The 27,671-nt window shown below is 44.9% G+C and overlaps 1 protein-coding gene across 1 annotated transcript in view; it reads left to right on the plus strand.

Moving 5' to 3' along the window:
• DNAH9 (dynein axonemal heavy chain 9) overlaps positions 1-27,671 on the plus strand; it is a 362,400-nt gene that overhangs the window by 259,440 nt on the left and 75,289 nt on the right. Inside the window, exons 50-55 of the mRNA XM_080680625.1 lie at positions 9,776-10,201; positions 16,919-17,038; positions 19,474-19,662; positions 22,027-22,262; positions 25,697-25,819; positions 26,758-26,962. Of these exons, the coding sequence (XP_080536751.1) occupies positions 9,776-10,201; positions 16,919-17,038; positions 19,474-19,662; positions 22,027-22,262; positions 25,697-25,819; positions 26,758-26,962 (1,299 nt within the window). The remainder of the gene's footprint in view (positions 1-9,775; positions 10,202-16,918; positions 17,039-19,473; positions 19,663-22,026; positions 22,263-25,696; positions 25,820-26,757; positions 26,963-27,671) is intronic.

Raw genomic sequence — 27,671 nt, forward strand, 5'->3', positions numbered from 1 at the left:
CTTGGTAGTGAGTCTCTGCACATTTTCAGTTTCTGCTTTGGCAGTTTTATTTCACTTTTATGGCTAAACTGAAATAAATCCAATAAAACTTTTCCTGCCTAGTTAGGGAACAACTCTGCTTACAATTTCATGGCCCTTTTTTCACCCTACAAAGTTATTTGGAATTTTTTATTTATTTCCTTTGTATTTATTACAGTGAGCTTATTTTTTATTATATAAATAATATATAATGTCATTTGTGTTGTTAAAAATAATTCAAATGGCATAAAATATAAAATCACCCTCTTTTTCACTCTCCTAAGAGAGAAGTTCTGCTCTGTGTATTTATATTTGTACAAATGCACACAAAAAGTATATCATATTTTAAATATAACTGTACAGGGTGGGGCAAAAGTAGGTTTATAGTTGTTCATATGGAAAATAATACTATCTATAATAATAAAAGTGTAATATGCTAATTAGACCAGACAGCCGAACAACCTTCCAGTCATCATTCCAGATAGCCTTTTGGATGAAGCCACTGTGGCGGGGGCAGAGGCAGAGCCGGTTAGGGGCAATCAGACAGGCAGGCAAGCAGTTAGGGGCATCAGGCAGGCAGGCAGAGTGGTTAGGGGCGAGCAGGCAGTCATGCAGAGGCAGTTAGGAGTGATCAGGCAGGCAGGCAAGCAGTTAGGGGCAATTAGGCAAGCAGGGGCAATTAGGCAGACAGGCGAGTGGTTAGGGGCAATTAGGCAGGCAGGCAGAGTAGTTAGGGGTGATCAGGCAGGCAGGCAGGTGAGCGGTTAGGAGCCAACAGTCCTGGATTGCAAGAGGGATGTCCGAGGGGTCCCAGATTGCAAGAGAGTGCAGGCCGGGCTGAGAGACACCCCCCCATGCACGAATTTTGTGCACCAGGCCTCTAGTAATTAATAAATAACAATACAATAATAAACTCTGTATTTCTTGTACTCATAACTATAAGTCTATTTCTGCCCCTCCTTATAATGTCACCTTACTTTTCCTCATGAAATAAGACTATTTCATGCCAGTACATGCATTGAAACTTTACTTAATGCTCCATACTGCCTCATGGTATAATTGTACCGTATTTAATTTAGCTATTGTTGAGTGATTAATTAGGTTCTTTTTCCCTCAATACAAATATCCTTGTGCATACATCTTTATTGCATATGTGCAAATATTTCTCTGGGCAAAAGAGAAGTACTCTTATTTGCTAGAACCTGGCAGCTGAATAAATGCCTCCTCCACCCATAGATATTCATGCTCTAATCTCTGGAGCCTGAGAATTTTAATTCATGTGGCAAAAGTGACTTCATTGGTGTGATTAAATTAAGGATCTTGAAATTAGGAGATTGTCCTGGATTATCCAGCTGGGCCCTAATGTATCCTAAGGGTCCCTAGAAGAGGGAGACAAGGTCAATGGCAGTTTCCTTTCCTCCTTTCCAATTTGGATGCCTTTTATTTTTTCTTCTTGTCTGATCACTGTGACTAAGACTTGCAGTACTATGTAGAATAAGAGTGATGAAAGCAGACATCCCTGTCTTGTTTCTGTTCTTAAAGGAAATGGTTTTAGTTTTTGCTAATTGAGTATAATGTTGGCTGTAGGTTTGTCATATATAGACTTTATTATGTTGAAGTATGTATGATACCTCTATTCCCTCTTTGCTGAGAGTTTTTATCAAAAATGGGTGCTGGGCTTGGCTAGTGTGGCTCAGTAGTTGAGCATCGACCAATGAACCAGGATGTCACAGTTCGATTCCCAGTCAGGGCATATGCCTGGGTTGCAGGCTTGATCCCCAGTGGGGTCCTGCAGAAGGCAGCCGATCAATGATTCTCTCTCATCATTGATGTTTCTATCTGTCTCTCCTTCTCCCTTCTGAAATCAATAAAAATATATTTTTTAAATGGGTGCTGGATTTTGTCAAATGCTTTTTCTGCATCTATTGATATGATCATATGATTTTTATCTTGCAATTTGTTTATGTGATGTATCATGTTTATTGATTTGCAAATATTATATCAGCCTTGCATTCCTGGGATAAATCCCACTTGGTCATGGTGAATAATCTTTTTAATATATTGCTGATCTGATTTGCTAATATTTTGTTGAGGATTTTGGCATCCATGTTCATCAAGAATACTGGCCTGTAATTTTCTTTCTTTGTAGTGTCTTTATCTGGTTTTGTAATTAGGATACTACTGGCCTCATAAGAAGAGCTTAGCCCTGGCCCGTTTATCTCAGTAGATAGAGCATCGGCCTGCAGACTAAAGGGTCCCAGGTTCGATTCTGACCAAGGGAACATGCCCAAGTTGCAGGCTCGATCCCCCGCCCCCACCCCCGAGTAGGGGGTGTGCAGGAGGCAGCCAATCAATGATTCTCCCTCATCATTGATGTCTCTATCTCTCTATCTCCCTTCCTCTCTGAAATCAATACACACACACACACACACACACACACACACACACACACACAAAAGAAGAGCTTGGAAGTCTTTCTTCCTCTTGAATTTTTTGGAATAGTTTGAGGAGGATAGGTGTTAGTTCTTTTTTGATTGTTTGATAAAACTCCCATGTGAAGCCATCCAGTCCAGGACTTTCATTTGCTGGGAGTTTTTATTATTATTATTATTATTATTATTATTATTACTGCTTCAGTTTCATTAATTGTTATTACTATATTCAGAATTTCTGCTTCTTCCTGAGTTAGTTTTGGAAGATTGTATTTTTCTAGGAATTTGTCCATTTCACTCAGGTTTTCCAATTTGTCAGCATATAATTGTTTGTAATATTTTTTTACAATCCTTCAGATTTCTGTAGTGTCAGTTGTTACTTCACCTCTTTCATTTCTTATTTTATTTACTTGAGTCCTCTCTCTTTGTTTCTTGAGTCTAGCTAAAGGTTCCTCAATCTGGTTTATCTTTTCAAAGAACCAGCTCTTGGTTTCACTGATCTTTTGTATTGTTTTTTTCAGCCTCTGTCATTTACTTCCTCTCTGATCTCTGATCTCTCTGGGCTTTTCTTGTTGTTCTCTTTCTAATTCTTTTACTAGTAGTTGTAGGATTAGATAGTTTACTAAATATTTTTCTTGGTTTTTGAGACAGGCCTATATTACTATGAACTTTCCTCTCGAACTGCTTTCAATACATCCCATAGATTTGGGGTTGTTGTGTGTGTTCATTTTCACTTGTTTTCAGGAATTTTTTAATTTATTCCTTGATCTTGGTAACCCATTCATTGTTTAATAACATGCTATTTAGCTTCCATGTGTTTGAATGTTTTTGAGTGTTTTTATGGTAGTTGATTTCTAGTTCCATCCCTTTGTGATCCAAGAAAATGCTTGATATGATTTCAATGTTCTTGAACTTGTAGAGACTCAGTTTGTGTTCTAACATGTGCACTTGAGAAGAATGTATACTCCGCAGCTTTGGGATGAAATGTTTGTAAATGTCCATTATTGTTCAGGTTCTTTGTCCATTTTTTTGTAAGATGGTTTTCTTTTTTCTTATTGATTTACTCTTCTTCATTATAATTTTTACTACTAAACCCATGGTGTATATGTTGTAAATATTTTCTCCCTATCATTTGACTTTTTACTTAATATCAAGTAATATAAAACCTAGACTTTATAATCATGCCCAGTCAGCATAGCTCAGTGGTTGAGCATTGACCTATGAATGAGGAAGTCACGGTTCGATTCCTGGTCAGGCCATATGCCTGGTTTCAGGCTTGATCCCCAGTGTGGGGTGTGTAGGAAGCAGCTGATTAGTGATTCTCTCTCATCATTGATGTTTCTGCCTCTCTCTCTCTCTCACTTCCTCTCTGAAATCAATAAGAATATTTAAAAATAAAAATAATAATAAAGCCCAGATTTTATAATCAAATAATTTTGGAAATTCTAGGGTTACAGATTCAGACTTCTTTCCTCTAGGACTTGTTAAGGCCTTTATTATGTGATAAGCTGGATACTAAAAGTGATAGAGAAAAGAAAACCTCAAATTAATCTAACTCATGATCAGTGGTGTAAGACATCTATATAAAATACCAGTAAATCAAATTACCATGCTCCTAAATGATATTTTGTATGTAAGACTATTCATATAACAGTAATATACTACCAACTAAGTGTTCTGTATATAAGACTATTCATATAGTGACAATATGCCACCAACTAATAAGTTCTTTCTATATAAGACTAGTCATATAACCATACCCAACCATAGATCAAAGAAAAAAAGCTCTACAGGCAATTTGAGAGATGTCAAAGTGGTACTTAAGACAATTGAACATCCATTCTTTATTAAAACTTTTAGGAAAGTATGAATGAATGGATATTTGGGCATTTTACTAAAGATGGCAATCAATCCCAGTCCAAGAGCACACTACCCCATCTAATGGTAGAGCAGTGGAAGCGTTCCCCGTAACACAGAAAAAGCACAATCACCACCACCCCAATAAAACATCCAGAAATTTCTAGCCAATGCAATAATAAATGAAAAGTAGACACGTTACAAAATACCAGGCAACTGTATTAGTATTCATAGTTGTCATAAAAATATAATAAGACAAATAAAAGGGAAGTGCTAAGCGCCCATTATAAAACAATTTACAAAACTTAATAGCTTTCCCAATATCAGCAGTAGCCAGTTAGAAAACATAATATTTTCAAAATAACAACCAAAACATAAGGTACAAATAAGCATAAATTTGTTGAAAGTGTGTGAAGAAAACTACACATCTTGTTGAAAGATATAGAACAATATATGAATAGACAAGTAAATATACAGTATATATCAAGTTTGTGTATGGGGAGATTCAATGTTTCTAAGAATATAGCTATTCCTCAAATGATTTAAAAGTTAAATGTAAGTCTAATTTAATTCCATTTGATTTTTGGTTTATTTATTTCTAACGTCATTAAAAGTTTATGTCCTTTAACCAGCTATTAAAGATTTAATAACCTAAATGTCCAACAATATGGAGTTGGCTAATTAAATTATGGCTCATCTAAGTGAGAAAAAAACCCTGCATGGTTTATTGAAATTCATGTTTTACAAAAATAATAACATGAAAAAGTTTAAGATATAATTTTCAGTGAAAATCAGTTTCAAAAATATTACAAATAGAGATTGATATGTGTATATATGTGTGTATACACCCCAGCTTCACCCAGCCCAACATTAGTTACCAGCCCAGGGTAACTGCTGTCTCTTAGATTTCTTCAATCTATAGTTTTATAAAAGTTCTTTCACTTAGCTCTCTTGTAATAGAGTAACCAAAATGTAAAAGACAAACAGCCCAATAAAAATGTAAGCAAATGTATTCATAAACATTGGGTTGGGGCAGGGGGAAGGGATGTAAGCAATGGCACAATACCAAGTAATTCATATAACAGGAAATTCAAATAGTTTAAAAACATAAAAAAGTTTAGCATCACTAATAAAAATATATATACACATATATGAATTAAACCAATATCATACCATTTTCAGCTTATCAAATTGATTTTTTAATTAAATAATGTTACCAGACGTGGAAGAGGATGGGATAAACTTTCTCAAATACTGATGAGTAAAATTAGAATTTCTGGGAAATAATCTGATATTATATATAAACAACACTAAATGTTCAAATAATATAACATTTTATGTACAAATGGACCCATCCAGTCCACCTCTAAGAATATTATCATAAAGAACAAATTTAAGATTTTCAGAGATTTCTATAGAAGTCCAGCAAAGCATTATCTATATGGTGTTTGTGGAAATGACCTAGATTTCCAGTAACTCAGTATGTTTTATATAAAATGTGGTTCATCCATCTGATGGCATACCAACTTGAAACATTCTGTTTGAGAGGAATAAGTAATGACTTTCATGTTTCTTTTTTAAATGATCAGTAACTTCTGTCTCTACTGTCTCCAAAATATATTCCAGGTCCAGTCACTTCCCAGCATGTCCACTTCAAATACCCTGACCCAAGCGGCCTCAGTCTCCTGCCTGGGCAACTACCCAGCCCCTTAACTTGTCCTTCTCACCCACTCCCTCCATAGTGAGCCTGCACCACAACCTCTCAAAGCAAAACTGGATCCTTTCACTCCCTGTCTAGAACCCTCCAGTGGCTTCCCATTGAAATTAGAATGAAATCGAACTCCTCCCCACCACTCTGGACCCCCTGTGTCTGGCCCTGACTGCCTCTCCTCCCTCATCTCCACCAATCTCTTGACCTCCACCCTCTACAGAATGGCCAAGCTTGTGCTATTCTGGCCTCTTAGCTTGCAAATTCATCCCCTGGGAACAGCGCCCTGCAGACCTCCTCAGAGCTGCCTCTTTCCCATCATTTACGTCCCAACTGAAATGCCAGGTTCTTAAAGTGACCTATCCAGACCTCCCTTCCTAGCTAAAGTGGTATCATCTCTCCTCAAAATTCCACTAGCCCGTTAGCCATGTGTTGTTGTTTTCAAAGCACATATTGCTTTCAAAATATCCACTGTTGGCCTCTTTGTTGCCTATCTGTTCACCTGCGTAAGCAGAAGGACCACCTTTCTTGCTTACCACCGTGTCCTCCTTTGCTTAAGAATGACTGTGCACACTTATTCACTCAGCAGAGATGCACTGACTGCCCTCTCTCTGCCTGGCACTGTTCTGGTGCACATGGCACCCTTGCCTCTACGAAGCTTCTGTGTTAACACAGGTGATGGGGGAGAGACAAGAAGCACAGTGAAAAGGTAGCTTATCCAATGTATTTCAGGGGTCCTCAAACTTTTTAAACAGGGGGCCAGTTCACTGTCCCTCAGACCGTTGGAGGGCTGGACTATAGTTTTAAAACAAAACTATGAACAAATTCCTATGCGCACTGCGGGCCCGGGACAAGTCGGCTGCTAAGCAGGACAGGCAGCGGCACCCGGTGGGCCGGATAAATGTCCTCAGCGGGCCGCATGTGGCCCGCGGGCCGCAGTTTGAGGACCCCTGTTAGAACATGAAAAATGCTGTGGAGAAAGGAAACAGATGCAGAGAGCAGAGTAAGGAGGAGCGCAGGGACAGCTGGGGAGGGGTGGTAGCAGATTGCAGAGTTAAAGAAGGTGATCAGTGTGGGCCTCCTTGCGAAGGAGATGTGTGAGTGAAAACTTGGAGAGGAGCGAATCCATCAGGCATGTACTGGGAAGGGCAGTCAAGGCCAGGCAGCAGCTAGACCAAGAGCCTCAAGGCAGGAGTGGAGTGGAGAGGGTGGCGTGGGCTTGATGCTTGCTCACTCAGAACCAGGTCTGCCTTCTTCTGAGAAAGGATTTTCCATCCTTGTGTCCCTGTTAGTGGGACTGAATCGCCTGCCCAGTGGTGGTTGTCCACAGGACCCCCACCTAGCTAAACAAGATCATTTCCCAAGACCTTGTAATTTTGACTTATGCTAATAAGAGCGTCTTTTTTCCCTGCCAGCATCCAGCACATGTGTTGTGTGCCAGTTCCTATTCTGGCACTGTGGCTGTAGTGGTTAATGGGAAATGGGATGCCTATCCTCTTGAAGAAGAGGAATATAATAATTCAACAGAGAAAAGTGGAAACTTTCCAATTGCACCGAGTTCTGTGAAGATCTTCAGGTGCTCAGATAGGAAATGACTAGGAAGGGGAAGATGGTGGTGAGCTCTGAGTGGGGGACCTTTGAAATGAGATCATGATGATGAGAAGGGATCAGCCATGCAAATGGCATAGGAAGATGCATTCCAGGCAGAGGTCCTGAGGTGGGAATGAGCTTGGCAATCCATATGCTGGGAGAAAGGGGCTGTGGCCAGAGCTTAGGGAGAGATGGAGAAAGTGACCCACATTGAAGGCAGAGAGGGAGGTCACGTGCCTTACAATGCAACTAAGCTGGTCAGCAGAAAGGAAACTCATGCAGGGAGAGACGCAGAAACAAGAAAAGATCTGAGAGTCCCAAAAACAATCAAAGTATAGTTCCATTCATCCTTATGGTCAGCTCCCAGCCCATCCTGTTCAAATACAGGAGCCAGAAAGCCCCCTGGCACTTCAGCTGGGTTTCCTGTCCCTGAAACCAGAACAGTTTTGATCATCCTGTCTAATAAAGAGGGAATATGCTAATTGACCCTCATGCCATCACAAAGATGGTGGCGCCCACAGCCAATAAGGAGGGAATATGCTAATTGACTGCCATGCCCTCAATGATGGCGGCGCCCACAGCCACAAGATGGCAGCGCCTAGTCCCCTCAGCCCTGCTGGGGTGGCAAGTGCATGGCACAGCCGGGCCCGCCCCCAGGTGGGTCCGGCTGTTCTGTGCGCCTGCCTCCAGAGTCCCCCAGTTCCCTCAGCCCCCTAGCCACCCAGGGCCAGCCCAAGGTGCAGGCAAGCCTCGAATGGTGGCTGCCCAGCCACCCAGGGCCACCCGAGGCTCAGGTGGGAGGCTTGCGCTGCCAGCAGTGGCAGCAGCAGAGGTGTGATGGGGGGTGTCGCCTTCCCCTGATCACCAGGTTGCCTTCCACATCTGAGTGCTCCAGGACTGTGAGAGGGGGCAGGTCAGGCTTAGGGACCCCGCGTCCAGTGCATGAATTTTCATGTACCAGGCCTCTAGTATATCTATAATAGTTTATAGATATACCTGAATATAAAAAATACTGGAAGGAATTACATTGAAATATTAACAATATGTATCTGTTACAGAATTCAATATCATCTTTATACACTTTTATATTTCCTTAATTCAGTACATTGAACATAACCTAAAGTGTTTGAAAATTGTGGATTTTCTTTCTGATGGGATTTTCTCGCTTGGCCCTCTTTCATCCAGTGTAGGCCACTATGACGGTATGCCAGCACACCTTCCATGCCTGGCTCTCCTTCATTCCTGCCCCTGACAAGTTCATGACCAAATGTGAAAAGAGTTGCAAAAGCAAATAGAACATCTCTCTAGGTATTTCCATTAGGCTAGGAAAAAAATCCCCCTCGCTTGTAGATTCCCAGACCCAGGAGCATCCCAAATTAATGTGGCACAAGGATCTAATCTCCGAATCACGATTTCTCCACTTGCAAAATCACTGGTGGTCAGAAGAAACTTTACTAGTAAGTCCACTTCATGCGCAATTATGACACAATTTCACTTGCCAATTAATGGGCGCCCCTGCTCCCAGTGTACAGATGAAAACACTGAGGCCTGGGAAGTTTAAGTGACTTGCCAAGGTCAACACTTTCAGCCATTTCATTCTATAGCAAATGAAAGTTGAAACAAAGGACAAGCCCAGGTGTAGGCAGAGGCAGCAACTGCACAGGCCATAAGCTTTCTGTCTGAATTATCTTGGCAGAAAATGCTGCTTTGCTATCAGGACAGACCAGTGTAGTTAGAACAAGCTCATGGAACAAAGCAGTTTAATTAAAGAAAAAAAATTAGTTGGGTTACAGAGCTGTTCTCTTCACTCCAGGATGGAAATTAATTTATAATAACCTTATCTTTTATTCATGGCAAGCTTCATATTTCAGGGTATGTTGGCATCCTTATATTTTTCAGTGGAATATGAAATAATTGTGTGTTTCTAACGGGTGTGAGCGGGTTACAGTGCTGAAAGGACACAGCCGAGTCCCACTGACCACGCAGGGACGGCTGAGCCACGGGCAGAAGGTGGGTTCCTCCTGATGAGTCATGATGTTTAAAATTCTGAGGCCGCGCAGGCTTCCCAGCAGCCCTTTCAGATTGATCACTCTGGTCCTAACTCCATTAGTGGCTGAGGACAAAGGAAGCCCATTCATTTTCCCCTAACACCCTCCTTCTCCCTTCTCAGACCAACCTGACGGAGCTGAAGTCCTTCGGCTCTCCACCTCCGGCCGTCAGCAATGTCAGCGCCGCCGTGATGACGCTCATGGCCCCCGGGGGGAAGGTGCCCAAGGACCGCAGCTGGAAGGCCGCTAAGGTCACCATGGCCAGAGTGGATGGCTTCCTGGACTCCCTCGTCCACTTTGACAAAGAGAACATCCACGAGAACTGCCTCAGAGCCATCAGGCCATACCTGCAGGACCCCGAGTTCAACCCGGAGTTTGTGGCCACCAAGTCCTACGCGGCAGCGGGCCTCTGCTCCTGGGTCATCAACATTGTGAAGTTCTACGAGGTGTTCTGTGATGTGGAGCCCAAGCGCCAGGCGTTGGGCAGAGCCACCTCGGACCTCACCGCCGCCCAGGAGAAGCTGGCAGCCATCAAGGCCAAGATCGCTGTAAGTGAGCAGTGCCCTCTGACCTTGCTGAGAACCCTCTGACCCTTCCAGGCACCCTCTGACCCTCCTGGGTGCCCTATGACCCTGCTGGGTGCCTGTGACCCTGCTGGGTGCCCTCTAACCCTGCTGGGTGCCTCTGACCCAACCAGGCGCCCTCTGACCCTACTGGGTGCCCTCTGACCCTTCTGGGCACCCTCTGACCCTGCTGGGAACCCTCTGACTCTGCTGGGCACCCTCTGACCCTGCCAAGCACCCTCTGACCCTGCTGGGTGCCTCTGACCCTACCAGCCGCCCTCTGACCCTGCTGGGAACCCTCTGACCCGGCTGGGCACCCTCTGACCCTGCCAGGCACCCTCTGACCCTGCTGGGTGCCCTATGATCCTGCTGGGTGCCTCTGACCCTGCTGGCCACCCTCTGACCCCATTGGGCACACCCTGTACAAATAGTGCCCTCTGCCATTCCCAGAGCCTAGAAGCAGGAAAAGCAGGTTGATGTGCAAAATCTCCTGATTTTTCAGTTGAGGCAACTTTTTACATTTCTTCCTCAAACACTGTATAGTCCAGACAAGACCCTGGACCACTGGTTTACACTTTGCCCCTGAACGGTTTTTATTTTTGTTTTGTTTTTTTTCCTTTTCCTCCGAGGAAGGAAAAGATGACATAAAGGTGTATAATACACAAATAGTGTTATGCATGAAACCAGCTGTTATCTCATTAAGCACAAGTGACTTTCGTATTTTTGCACATCTCATTGCTAGAATAAAAGGTCAAACATTTGAGATTCTATCTCTCTTTGAGATGCAGGCTTTGGCCACCCAACCTCACCTTTTGCACCTTTTACCTTCAGCCTGTGCCACTGCCTTCCTGCAGCTCGCTCAGCAGTGTGGGCATGTGGCCTGCCATGTGGGCACGTGGCCTGCCGTGTGGACATATGGCCAGCAGTGTGGGCACGTGGCCAGCAGTGTGGGCACATGGCCAGCAGTGTGGGCACGTGGCCTGCCGTGTGGGCACGTGGCCCGCTCAGCACTGTGCCATCTGCATTGCTCCATGAGAGCTTTTAAAGCAAGTAGTTATTAACCATAAATATAAAACTGTGAGGGTCATTAGTTTTTATTAACCTGTTATTGATATTTGATTATAAATGCCTCACCCAGCCTGGGGTTAGGGGTGATCTAGGATTCACACCTATTTGAGATGTCCCTTGAACATTACCTTTGCTGTTAAAATGGATCCTACTGAATTGAGAGTTAGACATTGGAGCCCCATGGGATGGCACAGCAGCTGAAATCCATTGGCAGACCTCGCTTCCAACCCAAGCTGTAATATCTGCTTCTGTGTGACCTCTAGAAAGGTCTATAAAATGCCCAGACTTCAGTTTCCTGGAGTAAAACAGACACAATAATGTCCCTGCTTCATTCAAGTAGAAAATGCATGTAGGCAGGAGCCCAGAGCCCGGCCCCTACTGACACGGAGCTGCTGCTGTGAGGTGGGTATGGCTGCCGAGCCTGCTGGACCCTGCTCCCTGGCCTCCTCCCCAGCTACGTGTGCTCTCACATGCACTTACAACCCTGGTAATCAGTCACTATCATGACCAAGGTCAAGCCTTCATTTCCACACATGCTTCCCAGGCATATAAGATTCTCGCTGCACATTTCTCATGCTGATAGAAAGGGTTTTTATAAATGGTGAAAAGGAGGCTTGTAGACTTGTCGCACGCTTCATGCCCTGGCTTATTGACTGGTGGGTTAAAGTCTATAGCTAAAGGCTAGGTCAAAGATCAGGCAACCAATCTCTACAAAGAAGAGGCACTTTTGACAAAGCAACTAACCCCTCAATATGTTTGCTTTATAAATCCAGATGTTCACAGGCCAGTTTACTTGAAGCACATCATCGTCATCATAACTACGGCCCTCTTCAAAGAATACCAAACGCAAGCACCATCACGTCCCAGGACTGCTTCTAGGGGAAATACCTCCCAGTGATGCTCATATTCTTCAGTCTCTCCCAGAATAGTGTTACAAGAACTGCATTTCAAAGCACTCTTCACTCGAGTTATTTAAAGGAACATTTGGTGCAAAAGGAATGTTTGCAAAATGTTTATACCTTTTCAGTAGCCAACATTCCCATGACAGCCTACTCAACCTGTGAATGCAGCACAATGTTTTAAAATACTTGGCTACCTTACGAAGGCACTTCTTTCCTGCCAACATATTTTTTTAATATATTTTCACTTTTAACAACTGCCTCTCCATCTTTTGCTTATTCACATGACTATCAACACCCCAAGAGTTTGACCACCCCCCAATAATAGAGGAGACTCACTAACACCACCTCTGACATGGGAGCCCACCAAGGCCATTGCCAGCCTTCTCTAGTTGCACGCCACCCCAAGCCTTATTTTTAGAATTTTAGGATAATTCCACATAAATTGTATATTCAAGATGCTCAAATTATACAATTACTAGAGGCCCAATGCACGAAATTCATGCAAGGGTTTCGGCCCTCACAACCCCAGCTGCCTCGTGGCCCTGCCCCCCACCCACTGGTCATTATGGAAGGTCATTACACCATCTGGTCTAATTAGCATGTTAGCACTTTATTATATAGGATAGTTTCAATTAAACTATACATGCAATTGTAATACATAGAATATGAATAGTGGTGGTTAGCTCTGGGTGGTAGATTTTAGATGGTACCCATATTTTCTTTTTTTTATAATGAACATATTGTATATTATTACAATTTATAAAAGTCATAGTAATGAAAACAAGTACAGCATTTTCATCGGACATATCTTCACCATAAATAAATATCAAATAGTAGACAAGGATCTCTGATGAGAAACCATAGTCTTTTGCCCTTTAATTATTTTGTCTATTTCAATGGGTTGTTGATACCCCTCAGAGCTTGCTACCTAGTGGCTTCAATGTATTGTATTTGGTCCACACATAGTGTTTGAAGTGATTTAATTAGTTGCCAACATTTAAACCAATAGGAGCTTCTTGTAAAAATTTGACATCTGAACAGTCTTAAAAGAATAAGATTCCCAAATAGCATTAACTGACCCAGGAGTTAAGTAGTGGCCTCCCATTCAAGCAGACAGTTTTGCTATAGTCATAGGACCAGTTTACATGATCTTCCTGGCCTCGGCACATTTGAACCTCTGGTTTCTTTCTATGTACTGTGCTGGCATCTCATTTCCTGCTGTGTCTTGTTCAGGCAGTAAACTTTCTGCTAGATGAGACTCTAAGATGTTCATCGCTGTCTTCCCAAATCATTGTGGCACTGTGAGGTGGTGTAACCTTTATTTCTCGTTCCATCAGATAGAGTTAGCTTCCTTGGGGCCCTCAGTTTTCAAGATGAAGTTATTGCTCTTTCCTTCAGCTTCCTCCCTACCTTCCAATTCCCAACTCCTGTTATCACTACCTATTATCACTGTTGCTTTTGAGTCAGCAAGATCGAAAATATCTGCATTCTATTCTATAACCAAAATTAAGTGGTCCTTGCACTATCCTCTGATTGATTCAAAAAGTTGAAACATCAGTAAATTCCTTTTATATTCTGTGAACATGTTTATATTGCTCATAGCAAATCTAAGTGGTACGCTAGCATTATATTGCCTTTCTTATACAACCATTTCTACAACCCTGGAGTTTCTACTTTCCTTTATCTTTTTTCTTTTCCATTAGTTCCTTTTGGAAAACCTCAATTACTTTTAAACTCTCCATCTAATTCATATTCTACCCAGTCATCCTTTGCCTCTAAGACTTTTCTCCCTGATCCCCAACTCAGAGCTCCAGTGTTAATATATTTCACGCTTTCTTGGGTTGGTTCCAAAGGCTCCTAGACCCCATGCCTTGTCCTTTCTTAATTTCTTCTTTTGTTTTGTGACAGCTCTTTTTAAAGTAACTTTCTTAGAAATGTTAGGTAAGAAGTAAATTTTCTGAATTGCTCCAGTCTGGAATTGTCTTTATTTTTAAACTGAGCTGACAATTTTGCTGAGTATTGAATTCTGAGTTGCTAGTTTTTTCTGCTTAGAACACTGAATGCTTTATCCTCATCTGGTGAGAAATCTGATGAACAGACTTATCAATGCACTATGTTTCTCTCTTTCTGGAAGTCTTTCAAATTGTTCTTTATTCTTGGTGTCTGAAACTTTACATTGACATGCTTAGCTACCATCCTTTTTGACGATGTAGAGACTTTTCTTCAGTTCTAAAAAAAATTATTTTATATTACTTTTTGGTCAATGTCCGTTCTGTTTCCTTTTTCATTTTATCTTGCTGAACACATATTTATTGAATGTTAGACCTTCTGATGGGGCCCTATTTTCTCTAGTCTTTCTATACTTTATGTTTTCTTATACTTTCTAGATTTCCTCAAATTTATCTTTTAAAACTTCCCTTGAATTTATTTTTTTTACATTAACAATAATAATTTCCACATTTTTGAGTTCTCTGTTCTTTTAACTAGCATCCTTTTCTAGTTTTATGGATGAAATGACCTGAATCTCTCTGAGACGCTAATTATGAAGAATTCTATGCTTTGTTGTTGTTTTTATGCTTGGAAGTTATCTCCATGTTCCAAGGTCATGTTTTTAATTCTTGTGTGACTTAATTTAGGCCTTCATCAAATATCTTCTTGTTCTTTCTTTCACAAGAGTCATGAGCAAGGGCTGATTATAGCTGTGCAGACAAGGGCAGAGCGGTTGACAGACAGAACTTGCTCTCAAGATCAGATGAGCTATGCTGGATGCATCTGAACTACCAGAGTGTGTTGTCTTTTCCCTGCCGCTGTCGAATCTCCTGCCTGGTGACATACATGCCTGGTGGCATTGCATACTAAGCATGTAAATAGAGATATCAAGTGGGGAATTAATAGGCTTCCAATTTATCCTCTAATTTTCTTTTTTTTCTCTTTATTGTTGAAAGTATCACATGGGTCCTCCTTTTTTCCCCATTAACGTCTCCCAGCCCACTCCCATCCTACCTTCACCCCCTCTCCTCCTATTTTCAGCATTCCCCTTGATCACACCTGACATCACCAAGTGCCCAGGGTGCATGGGCTCTGCAGGGCTGATCAGCCTCCCCCTTGGCGAGCGGAGGCTCAGTTCAAGGGTGTAGTTTCTCTGCCCTGCTCAAGCAGTTTCCGGTCCCCTGTCAGTGTGGTCTTCATAAAGCTATTGGAATCCTTCACCCTCCAGTGGCCCTTCACATTCGTTTGGTGTTATGGGCTTGTGACTTTTTTAATTGCTTCACAATCATTTTAGAAAAGTCTCAGGAAGAAGAAGAATTAGTTAAATGAGTGTGGCCAGTCTGCCACCATTAATTGGATGCCTCACCACCTGCTTTTCAAACTGCTTGGCCCTTAATTTATTTCTCTTGTAACTTGGTAATGACCAACAGAGCAGCCTGAACCCGGGTTACTGAACAGATTCAGACGCATTGGGAGGTATCGGTCCGTGTGTCTTTGTGTATGCTAATATGTATTCGGGGGGCAACAATATCTAAGTGCTTCAATTCTAAATTCTTAGTACATGTAGAAAAAATTGAAACTGCGTATTTTTTTAATGTCCCCATACTTTGGGGTCATGTAAGAGAATAGATGAGGTTAAGTAACAGTGAATCTTATGCTGCTAGGACCTTACAGCCCGGGAGGACTTAGGGTGTAGACAGGCCATCCCCACGCACAGCCCTGCTGCAGCAGGCACGGAGTGTGGTCCGCCCGGGCCTCCTGCGGTCTTTCTCACCATTTGCAGGCCTTCAGGCTTCAGGGAGCTTTTGCTTCTAAAGGCAGCCCCTGCAGCTCTGGCAGCCTACGAGAGCCTATCTTCCAGGACACAAGGAGAAAGAGAACGTGCGTGCCCTCCTCCATGGCCATCAGCCCTCTTGGCCCTAGACCAGCCGTGGGCAAACTACGGCCCGCGGGCCGGATCCAGCCCATTCGGCTGTTCTATCCGGCCCGCGGAGCCGAAAGAGGAGAGGGTTCTCTTGCTCTCCCCTCCGCTCCTTCACCAGCAGCAGTGTTAACATGGCAACGTCGGGAAACACAACCGCAGCTCCTTCTTCTGAGTGGGCGGATTTATATCCGCCCATTCATTAGAAGGAACAACCTCTCAATCTTCCAGAGGCTCCTTGTAATGCCCGCGGACGCGTCCCCCGACATCACCCTGGGAATGCGTAGACACGTTATCGTGGTGATGTAGGGAGACACGCCCCTGGAGAGCACAGTATCAGAGCACAGTTTGAAATGAATAAAACTATTGAAATAAAAAAAAAAAGACCGTACCCTTTTATGTAATGATGTTTACTTTGAATTTATATTAGTTCACACAAACACTCCATCCATGCTTTTGTTCCGGCCCTCCGGTCCAGTTTAAGAACCCACTGTGGCCCTCGAGTCAAAAAGTTTGCCCACCCCTGCCCTAGACCAATGACTGTGGAGCTGGTATAGGAAATCTCAGCTTCTCACTTGGGTCAAGACTGCGCTGCACCCCCCTCTGACCTTCTTCCTCTGGGATCTGGCTGAGGTCTCACCGGGACCCTGCCTAAGAGTGCCCTAATTCGCCTTCCTTTCCTGCCTTGCCCCCTTCCCCTGTCTTCATTGCTTCTTCCCCCAGGGGACTATTCCTTGAAGATGCCTGCACGGGGACCCTGTCTAGAAGCACTGAGGAGACGGGGCCAGGATTACTGATACACCTGTGTTCCTTCCTGTACAGCACCTGGATGAAAACCTGGCCAAGCTCACAGCCAAGTTTGAGAGAGCCACAGCAGACAAACTCAAATGTCAGCAAGAAGCCGAAGCGACCGCGGGCACCATCTCCCTTGCAAATCGCCTGGTGAGTGCGGGCTCAGCGCAGAGCTTTAATTACATTGGCGGAGCTGTCAAGCGCCGAGGAGGTGGGAATGGATGAGCCAGCTCGCGCTGCGTGGGCTTGGGGGGAATATTAAAATGTGCTGGGATGAGGGGCTGCATCCTGAGAAGGGTGTGAACACATATCCCAGGCTGGTCAACGTTTCCCTACAGAGATGGGTGGAGGATGGGAACACTGGCTCCTTCAGGCAGCCCAGGAGAGACGTGAGATGCTTACATATGTGTGTATCGACCAGAGGGAGCATTAGAGAGCAAAGCCAGCATTTGATAGACAGGCTCTGAAGCTCTTACCTGTGTCATGTTCAATAATGAGGGTGTGAGGACAGGGAACTGAGGCAAAAGCAGAAAAGAATAAGACTTTTTTACCCTGCGCATTTCTGAACATGACCTTACTTGTGTGCACATCATACACACACTCTGACACACACACACACACCATACACATCACACACATCACACACATCACACACATACATACATCACATACATCACTCACAAATCTCATACACATGCACATCACACATCACACATGCATCACACACGTCACACATATCTCACACTCACACACATCACACACATATCACACACATGCATCACACAAACATATACATGTATCACATACACCACACATACACACACACACACAGCCTCTAACCTTCCTGGGAAAAAATTAATCAGAGGGTCAGAGCACAGTGCTTGTGCTATGGTGCCTGTATATCAAATTACTCTAAAATTTAGAGATTTAATAAAATAACCACTCTTTAAATCTCCCGAGTTTGTGGGCTGGGAATTTGGGCAGGTTCAGCTAGCAGGCCATTCTGCTCCAGGTGCCAACAGGGGCCACGTGGTGTTATTGAGCCGGTGGCCACGCTGGTCTGGAGGGTATACGGCGACTTCATGTGCGTCTCCATATAGCCTCAGGTCTCCCCAGCCTGACGTCACACGGTTCCTCAGGGCTCCAGGAGCAAGTGCTCGGGAGCCGGGAGCAGAGGTCCCGTCCCCCAGGCCTGGGCGGAGGCCAGCACACGCCCCTCCCGGGGTCCCACTGCTCACAGCAGCCACAGCTCAGGAGGGCGCAGGCCCAACTCCTGAAGAGAGGCGGGCCCAGGAACTCGTGGCCTTTTAAAATGCCTACGGCTCATAGTCCCATCACATGTCAGCTAAGAACGCGCAGAGCAGGGTCCCCCCGATGTGACTTCACTGCATTCGTAAGCCTTTACAGCCCCTTCCTCACCAATAAAGGACTTTTCATGTGGGCTGCAGCCAGTCTATTTACACAGCAAAGCCAGTTCCCTTGTGCGGGGAGAACTGAGTCACAAGAACCAGTGGAGAGAGGCTGCACACAAGCACGTGTCTGCAGTCGATGGCTGAGCCACTGCCGCGGGGAGCAGATTGACCCAGCAGGAGCAGCGGGTCAGTGACAGCTCCTGTGCGGATGGACGTGCTGGACGGGCGCCGCCTCCTCGCGGCTGGGCTTCTGCTGGGTTTCCAGAACCTGCACAGCCTTCTTTGGCGCTGGAGCACTTTCTGAGCGGGGCCGCGGGAGACAGCGTGTGCTCGCTCCAGGAGTGCGGTGTGTGGGCTCTGGCGCTGCCCTGCCTCCACCAGCCCCGAGGTCCTGCGATCGCCATCTTCCTGGTCTCCATCTGTGTAATCTAAGCATGGCCTCGGGAATGGTTGGGCTGGCACAACCTGCGATCTCTCCCAGCCTGGCATCCTATGATGCCATCTCCCCAGGAAGAAAAAATAGATATGTCTTAACACAGAAGCTAAGCTGCACCCTGCACCTACCAGTTCTCTGTAGAAAGGGTGTCTCTGCTCCAAGAGCGCCCCCGGACGGCAGGCCACCCCAAAGCAGGCCGGCAGAGTCAGGATGCGCTCTGCAGTCTTGCTCCTTTGTGCACGCCCATCATTCCTTCCAGCTCTGTGTCTTAATTACCATGTCTCTCTCCCTGCCCACTGTGAATTATTTATAGCGCATGAAATTAATTTTACTTATTTTCATATCCCAGCATTTGGAGAAGAGACAGGAGAGGTGAATAATTTTCTAATATATTTTGCGGACCAGGCACTGTGCTGAGTGATTAGCACGCATGGTCATATGGAAGCTTTTCAGCAGCCTGTGAGGAGGGTGGTGTTCATCTTTGTACCTATGAAGGGCAGACCTGGAAGCCTGCATCCAGGCCTGCCATCGATCCACAGCCCATACAGCACACAGCACACAGCACAGAACGGGGGCCAATTGTTTGCTGAGATGCTTGCTGCAAACTCTAGGGGTCAGAAGGGCCGCGTCAGTGATGCTCCGGGTGTTCCTCAGGGAAAGGTGCGCTGTGAGCCTGCGGGACTGAGCCCGTGGCTCTGTGACAAGCCTTCTCTTCTCTCTGGCCTTTGAAACCATAGGTGGGAGGACTCGCTTCTGAAAATGTGCGGTGGGCAGAAGCTGTGCAGAACTTCAAGAAGCAGGAAAGCACGTTGTGTGGAGACATTTTACTTATCACGGCCTTCATTTCCTACCTCGGTTTCTTTACAAAGAAATACCGGCAGAGCCTCATGGACGGGACCTGGAGACCCTACCTGAGCCAGTTGCAAGTATGTGCGGCCAGAATTTCCACTGCCCACAGCAGCCCGTGGCACCAATGCGCTCACATGACAATCACCCAAACCTTCTAGACCCCTCTTGCAGACCTTCTCCCACCTCCACCTGAGCACCCGCCATGATGGCTGGGATCCAGGAGAGAGACATACGTACCACGTGCTCCCACACTGCCCTGAATCCCCACCCATGGCCCTCTGGGCGGGTCAGCTGGGGTATTCCCAGGAAAACAGCTCTCACCCAATGGGGTCCTCTGTGGGAACTCTGGTCTCCTGCCCAGCAGGCTGCTCCCTGGCCCCCTCAGAACGATAAGCCCTGAGCGGTACCAGCGCCACCTGTGTTGCCTCCAATCTCTCTGCTCTTGAGCCACATGTCTCGGGGCAGCAGGGACCAGGCCCCTCCCCCGCTTCTGCACTGCACCTTGTTACCGGGTCCCAAGCTGCACCGTCTGTGCCCCCGTGTGCACCGGCTTTATCCTCTCCTGCCATGCGCACGCAGCGGCCTCTTGGTGTGAGGGGTGGATTTCCCCCAGCCCCTCCTCTGCACTGACCCGGTGGAGTGGGAATGCTGGTTCCTGGCTGAAGCAGCTCAGGGTTATGTTGGAGCCTTAGACCAAATAACACTTAATGTGACCCGAGACTGCCACATCCCTCCGCCCACATAGCCACGGAGTGTTCCGCGTGCCCTACGCCTCACGAGGTAGCTAAGACCTTCCTGCCCACGTGCCCGCAGCAGCCCCCAGCCCAGCCAGGAGCTTGTGTTCATAAGGAGCTTGTGTTCATAAGGGGCGGGACTCAGCGCGGAGGTCCGCGCCCGCGTAGGGGCTGCATTCTCAAGCTCACCTGTAGGTGTCGCCTTTGAACGCAGAACCCACGTTGTCTAGTGAGGATTGGTTTCACACATCAGCTTATGAAATCTTACCTGATAATATGTCGAATAGTGCTTTAAAAACTCTTACAACTCTAGGAAATAAACAAAAAGAACTCTATTTATTTACTTGGGCACTTGTAGAAAAGGAAAGTGTTAAAAGGGCGATCATTAGCTGAGCGAACGAAGATGGGGCAGCTTCGCGATGATTTTTCTCGTTTTGTTTGGGGTTTGTATGAATTTTCGTGCCCGGGACCCTGTTAGCAGTCAGGTGAAATCTGCGGATTCCTTCTCACAGCGATAGCTTTCAGTGCATAAACCAGAAAGCATAGATTACAAAGGAAGCTGTCGCCATGGAGCCATTTCCGATCCCGGGGTAAGGACCTCCAGGGGCAGGTTTCCCTTCAGAGGCTGTCTGATGGCACAGCACTGGCCACTCGCAAACTTAGCAGGTGATTAAAGGGGCAGGAGATGGTTTGCAAACGTTTTCCCGAGGTAACTGGGAAGACAGACTGCAGAGAAGAGAGAGACGAAGGAGTTCAAAGGGCATATGTGTGTGAACCTCGAAAACATTCTGCTAAATGAAAGTAGCCAGACACAAAACATCACATATTGTATGATTCCTTTTAAGTGAAATAGCCAGACTAAGTACACCCATGGAGACAGAAAGCGGAAGCGTGGTTGCTAAGAGCTGGGGGTAGGGGAGCACGGGGAGTGACTAATAATGGGTATGGGGCCTCCTTTTGGGGCGATGAAAGTGTTTCAGAACCAGAGCTGATGGTTGCACAACACTGGGATGATTACTTCCATTTTTTAAAAAGGTGCACGTCCCCAAAGGAACATATTACTTGCACAAGAATTACACAAGCAGAGAGAGGTCAACAGAGACAGAAAGGTGGGGCCTGGGGCTCACCCGGGCCACAGGGAAACGGGATGTGCGGAGGCACGCTCAGGCCTGGAGGTCACACCGGTCTCCCAGGGCACCAGCAGGGACTTTGCAGAGTCACGCGGTCAGCCCTGGGTGTGGGGGTCCTGGGCCGGGAGCAAGGGAAGCAACCCCAGCTCTCTGCACAGCGGGCCTCTGTCAGCAAAGGGTGAGGTAGTGAGAGCGGAGAGCGGTCCGTGTTGGCTGCACAGACAGAGAAAGCTCTGTAGACGTGGGCCCTGGCGCACGAGAAGCACAGAGATGCAGTATGTTAACACGGGTAAGGGCATGGAAGAGACTATTGATTTAGATACAAATGATTTATGGTAGAAATCTGATCTAGGTGAATAAATTGAAGGGCAAGGGTCACACAGGCTGAATTTCTGCTGTTTTCATCAGTCAACACAAAAAATACTCTCAGGACTTTAAAAAACCTGTTCCAGAAATAATTACACATCCAGAAAAGCACTTTCAAAGAACTCTTCATTTTAGGGAACCATTGTGCATCCAACCACAGCTGAGAAGACTCGCTTCCGTTCTGAGTGTGGGGGCATTTCTTCATCCTCAGGTCCCCATCCCGGTCACCCCCAGCCTGGACCCCCTGAGGATGCTGACGGATGATGCCGACGTGGCTGCCTGGCAGAACCAGGGCCTCCCTGCCGACCGCATGTCCATGGAGAATGCCACCATCCTCATCACCTGTGAACGCTGGCCACTCCTGGTTGACCCTCAGCTGCAAGGCATTAAATGGGTCAAGAACAAATACGGAGAAGACCTCCGGGTCACCCAGATAGGTCAGAAGGGGTAAGTGGCCTAGCACGAAACGTCCCACTTTTGCCATTTGCAGAGAAAACAGAAGTGTTATGAGCAGATCTTAAGCCCCGGTGGGTTGTTTCTACTCTCCTGGTCCCTCCTGGTCTCCCATGTTCCTCCTCCCGTTTTAGGACACATCTCAATGCAAGATGCTTGGATACCGAGTCTCTAATTTTCTCTCTCAGTAGAGATCATTTGTGTCAGCCTCTCAACCCATTCAGGAGCCCTGGCTCCACTATCCCTGGCATCTACCCTCCCATCTATGCTTGAATACTCCCTGACTCCCCCAGCCTCACATTTCATTGTCGGAATCTGTGTTTTACAAAGTCTTCCTCACCTTGAGCCAAAACCTGCCCACCTTAGGCCTCTCCTACCCCTTTCTCCCACCCCTGCCCCTGAGCCACACTGAACAAACCTGAACTCTCTTTCTCCTGAGGAGCAACAGGACATTTGCGATTGGATGCATAGCAGCCAAGGAAACTTCAGAGCCCTTTGTGCCGGCCATACGGCTTTGAACCTACAAGACGGGAGTTACTACTACAAGAAGGGACGTGAATACCAGAGAGAATGTCAGTCCAGTACACACCACACTGCACAGGCCGGGCCTCGGCATCTCTCACCCCATTGCTACATTAGCCCTGTTACAACTTAGCCCTGTATTTTCAGTATTCAATTCTTATTCTGTGCCCTAGGATGCATGAGAGAAATAGAGTAGGGCAATGATGGAAAGGGACGGGGCTCAGGCCATGTATTAGGTAGTTGACATGTGCCATTCTTGATGGTACACGTTTTATTTCAAACTAGAGGCCCAATGTATGAAATTTGTGTAAGAGTAGACCTTCCTTCCCCCGACTGCCAGCACTGGTTTCCCAGGACCGGGGCTTTCCTCACAGCCCTGGCTTCGTCTGAAAGGTTATCCAGAAGAATGTCTAATTAGCATATTACACTTTTATTATTATAGATGCTTTTTTAATCCACACAACATATAAGGTTAGTGTTATTGGTACCATTCACATTTGAGGAAAGTGAGATTCACAAAAGTAATTTCCCCAAGAGTACACAGCTTTCAAAGCAATGGATATTTGTTCCCCCATGGTCATAACAGCATTATTTACAAGAGGCAAAAGGTGGAAGCAATCTACCTGTCCATAAACAGATAAATGGAGAAATAAAATGTAGTATATACATACAATGGAATATCATTCTGCCTTGAAAAGGAATGAAATTCTGATACATTCTACAACATGAATGAATCTTAACATCCTTAAGGACATCCTGTAAGTGAAATAAGCCAGTCACAGGAGGACAAATACTGCGTAATTCCACTTACATGAGGTACTTAGAGTGGTCAGGTTCATAGGGACAGAATTGGTCCCCCAGAGGAGGGGTAGGGGAGATGAGGAATCATTGTGTAAGGGGGTTAAGGGTTTCAGTTTTGCAAGATGAAGAGAGTTCTGGAGAGGAATGGTGGTGATGGTAACGCAATAGTGGGAATGTTCTCAATGCCACCGAACTTTACACTTAAAAATGGTGAAGATGGTGGATTTCATGTATATTTTACAACAATTAAAAATTAATTTAAATATTTTTAAATCGATGGAGGCAGTGTTTGAACCAAGGTGATCTCACTTAGTGATCCAAGGTTTATTTACTCGAACACATGGCTTCCAAAGTGAAGTTTGCTGCTCTGACCACTTGTCCCAAACATGCTTATCCAGAGGTCCTGCTCACCCATGGTTGTTTAAAGAAAACAGGCAATGTTGAAAAAATAGTTAAAGCAAATATTGAATACAGAATGGACTCTTTCTTATAGAGCAAATTTTGGTGAGAAATGACATGAGACATTTAATTAAAGTATTCTTTTCTAACTAACCAATAACTGCATTTTAGGGGGAAAAAGTTTGTTCTTTTTGCTCATTCCTATTGCCCTAATAACAAAACCAGTGCTTGACACATAGGAAGCCCTCGGTAAACACCTGTTCAAATAATTCTCTGTTCATGTCCATTGACTACTCTTCTGTTAGATGGTTTTCTAGATTTGGTATCTAGTATTTGAATGTATATAGTTTATTACATGTAATACGTGTTGAGACTATTTAGTATAGTCTCCCTTCATCAGAGGAATGGATGTTCGGTCGAGTGTCACTACAATTTGTTCAGATTTGTCACTCATTTCTTTCATCGATCAAGCTTAGAAAAGTCTTTTTCTGTCCAGAAATTATGTAAATATTCACCTAGAATTTTTAGATTTTAAATGGTTTTTTACACTGAAATCCAATCATCTGAAATATATTTTAGGGTATTATATAAAGTATAGACCTAATTTTTATTTTAGAAATGGTTAGCCACTTTCCAATACCATTTATTAGATTCTCCATCCTTTCCCTCAATTAATTAGAGGTGACATTTTACTCTATGTTAAATTTTCTTATTAAATGGATGTTTATTCCTTTCTACTCATATAAAAATATACCTTTAATTATTTAGTTTTATATTTAATAACATTTATTGTTATATTTCTCATTTAAAATACATATATATTATTGCAGTAAAAGAAAAAAGGTTGTACAAAAAAATCACAAAGACAAAAATTAAACTCCTATAATTCATTATTCACAGAAAAAGATTGCTAACTTTTTGGTATATGATATCCTTTTAGACCTTTTTTTCTACATATCTGTATTGTTGAAATTATATAAAATATTTCAGTATTAGCTTATATGAGTCCCTCCTCTTCTTCTTCACTATAATGTTTTAAAAATATTTTATTGATTTTTTTTAAATATATTTGTGTTGGTTCCAGAGAGAAGGGAAAGGGAGAGGGAGAGAGAGAAACATCAATGATGAGAATCATTGATTGGCTGCATCTGCACGCCCCCTACTGAGGATCGATCCACAACCCGGGGAATGTGCCCTGACCCAGAATCAAACCTTCAGTGCACGGGACAACACCCAACCAACCGAGCCATACCAGCCAGGGCCAATTATATAAAAAATTGTTACAGAAGAAAATTTAATGACATGGGAAAAATGTTTACAATGCATTTTATGTACAAAGCCAGGTTATTAAACAAATATGCTTTATAAGTCTAATAATAAATATAAATGCAAATATACGTAATTATATATATAATATAAAATAAATAGAAATAGTGATAATAAACTTGAAAATATATGACATCAAAACATGTATAGTAACACCAAATTTAAATGATAGATGGAAAGGTTATAGTTAATTTTCACATTTTTATTTTAAAAATGTCCCCTATTTCTAAAACTATATAAGAAAAAAATGCGGCCACAGAAATCATCCCAGGTAGGTTGCTTCCAAGTTTATCCCTGAGCTTCAGAGCCTCCACTGTCTTGTTAAATTTCCTCTGAATCTGTACCTGGCCACAGGCTCATTCTACTGACTTTCTCCCCAGCTACCTCCAAACCATAGAGCAAGCTCTGGAAGCTGGAGACGTGGTGCTGATTGAAAACCTGGAGGAGTCTATTGATCCTGTTCTGGGACCACTGCTTGGGAGAGAAGTCATTAAAAAAGGACGGTGAGACTCAGCTGTGTTGCCCATCCTTTGAGAGCTGGTTCACGGCCCCGGCAGGACTGTGGACAGCTCTGCTCCCCTTAAACATACTCTCCCCAACTTGCGTCAAGTGTCTCCCACAGCATGCACACTCCTCTTTCCTCCAGCAGAGGAGTGATTGCTGCCTCACATCCTAGAGAAAGTTTCTAGAGTAACTTTGCTTCCATCCATCAATGTCCTCCTCGGCTTCCTTCTAAATAGCCATAGTGCACTATTTTGGAGGAACTTTAGAAGGAAAGTGGCAAAAAAGCAGGCTGACTTTAAGCGTGAGCATTTTACCCAAGCCAGGCCTCAGAGTTCTGAGAACTCACCTCTTGGTCACTGTGATGAGCCCCAATTGCTCTGGGTGCTGGTAGCTAATTAGCGTGTGGCACAGGCAGGAGGAAAGAGAAGGGCAGCAGAGGGCTCCTGGGAGAGGGAAGGGTGATTATCATGAAGCCTCACCCTGTGCCCAAGACGAAAGCCGCCTTTACATGTCCTCGGGATGTGCTTGTTAACTTAATTAACCATTTTCACTCGTGGATGTCATTCTCTGTTAGCCACAGACACAAGTAAGCCCTACAGCCAGCCTGTAAGGTACCTTTGTGCAAACTAAAGAGGTCCCCTTCCTGCAAACACTTCACTGCCATCTGCTGGAAATGTTCCGTAATGTGTCACTGCCTCTCCCCACCGTTTTGCATGATGCAGAATCAAACATGGTGGCGTGGGAAAAGTCTATCACCCCCCACCCCTGTTTCCCACGTTAAGGCAACAAGGATCCCAAGGCTCACACTAGCCATGCTTAGGAATCTGCCTGAATATGGCAGCATTATTTACTATGATCTTCAAACAAATCTAGAATTCTGTCTCTGATTTAATCTCACGGGAAGGTACCCACCTTTACCCGAGCCTTTATGTTCCAGGTTCATTAAAATCGGAGACAAAGAGTGTGAATACAATCCCAAGTTCCGGCTCATACTTCACACCAAGCTGGCCAATCCTCACTACCAGCCGGAGCTTCAGGCTCAGGCCACCCTCATCAACTTCACTGTGACCAGGGATGGCCTGGAGGACCAGCTGCTGGCCGCTGTGGTCAGCATGGAGAGGCCAGACCTGGAGCAGCTGAAGGTGCGTCCAGGATCCGCTGAGAAAGGGAGGCAGACAATGCGCTGTCACTAGATCCCGCAGGGCGCCCCTCTCTGGGGAAAGTATGTGGGCTATTTGCTCTGGAGCTGAGCAGCCGGGGCTCTGCTAGACTGAGGAGCTTCAACACCTCTTGCCACCTGGAACACCAGGGAAACAGAGGCTAGAGTGAGCTGAAGAACCGAGGCAGACAGACACTCATCGCAGGACCATGGAGGGACTATGAGCTTGCATGGCCAGCCATGAGGGCCTCCTGTCACACATGTTCTCATGCCTATGTCACCACTAAGCAGGGTTCAATTTTGCAAGGGCATTAAAAACAGGTGGTTCATCCACCGTAGGACAGTGTCTTAGCTCGGGTTGCTACAATAAACACAGACATTTATTTTCTCACAGTTCTGGAAGCTGTAAGTCCAAGATAGGGGACCGCGTGTTTGGTGTCTGGAGAGACCTTCCTCCCTGGCTTGGAGATAGCCACCATGTCACTGTGTACTCCCAGGCCTCCTCCTGTGTGTGCAGAGAAAGAGAGAACCTCTCTGGTGTCTCTGTTTATAAGGACACTACTCCCATCAGACCAGAGCGGCACCCTATTGACATTTAACCTTACTCAACCCCGTAAAGGCCCATTTCCAATATGGGGGGAAGGGCTTCAACATGATTTATTGGAGACACAATTCAGTCCACAGCAAGTAAC

This window comes from Plecotus auritus (genome assembly GCF_963455305.1).
Source record: "Plecotus auritus genome assembly, chromosome: 7".
Lineage (NCBI taxonomy): Eukaryota > Metazoa > Chordata > Mammalia > Chiroptera > Vespertilionidae > Plecotus > Plecotus auritus.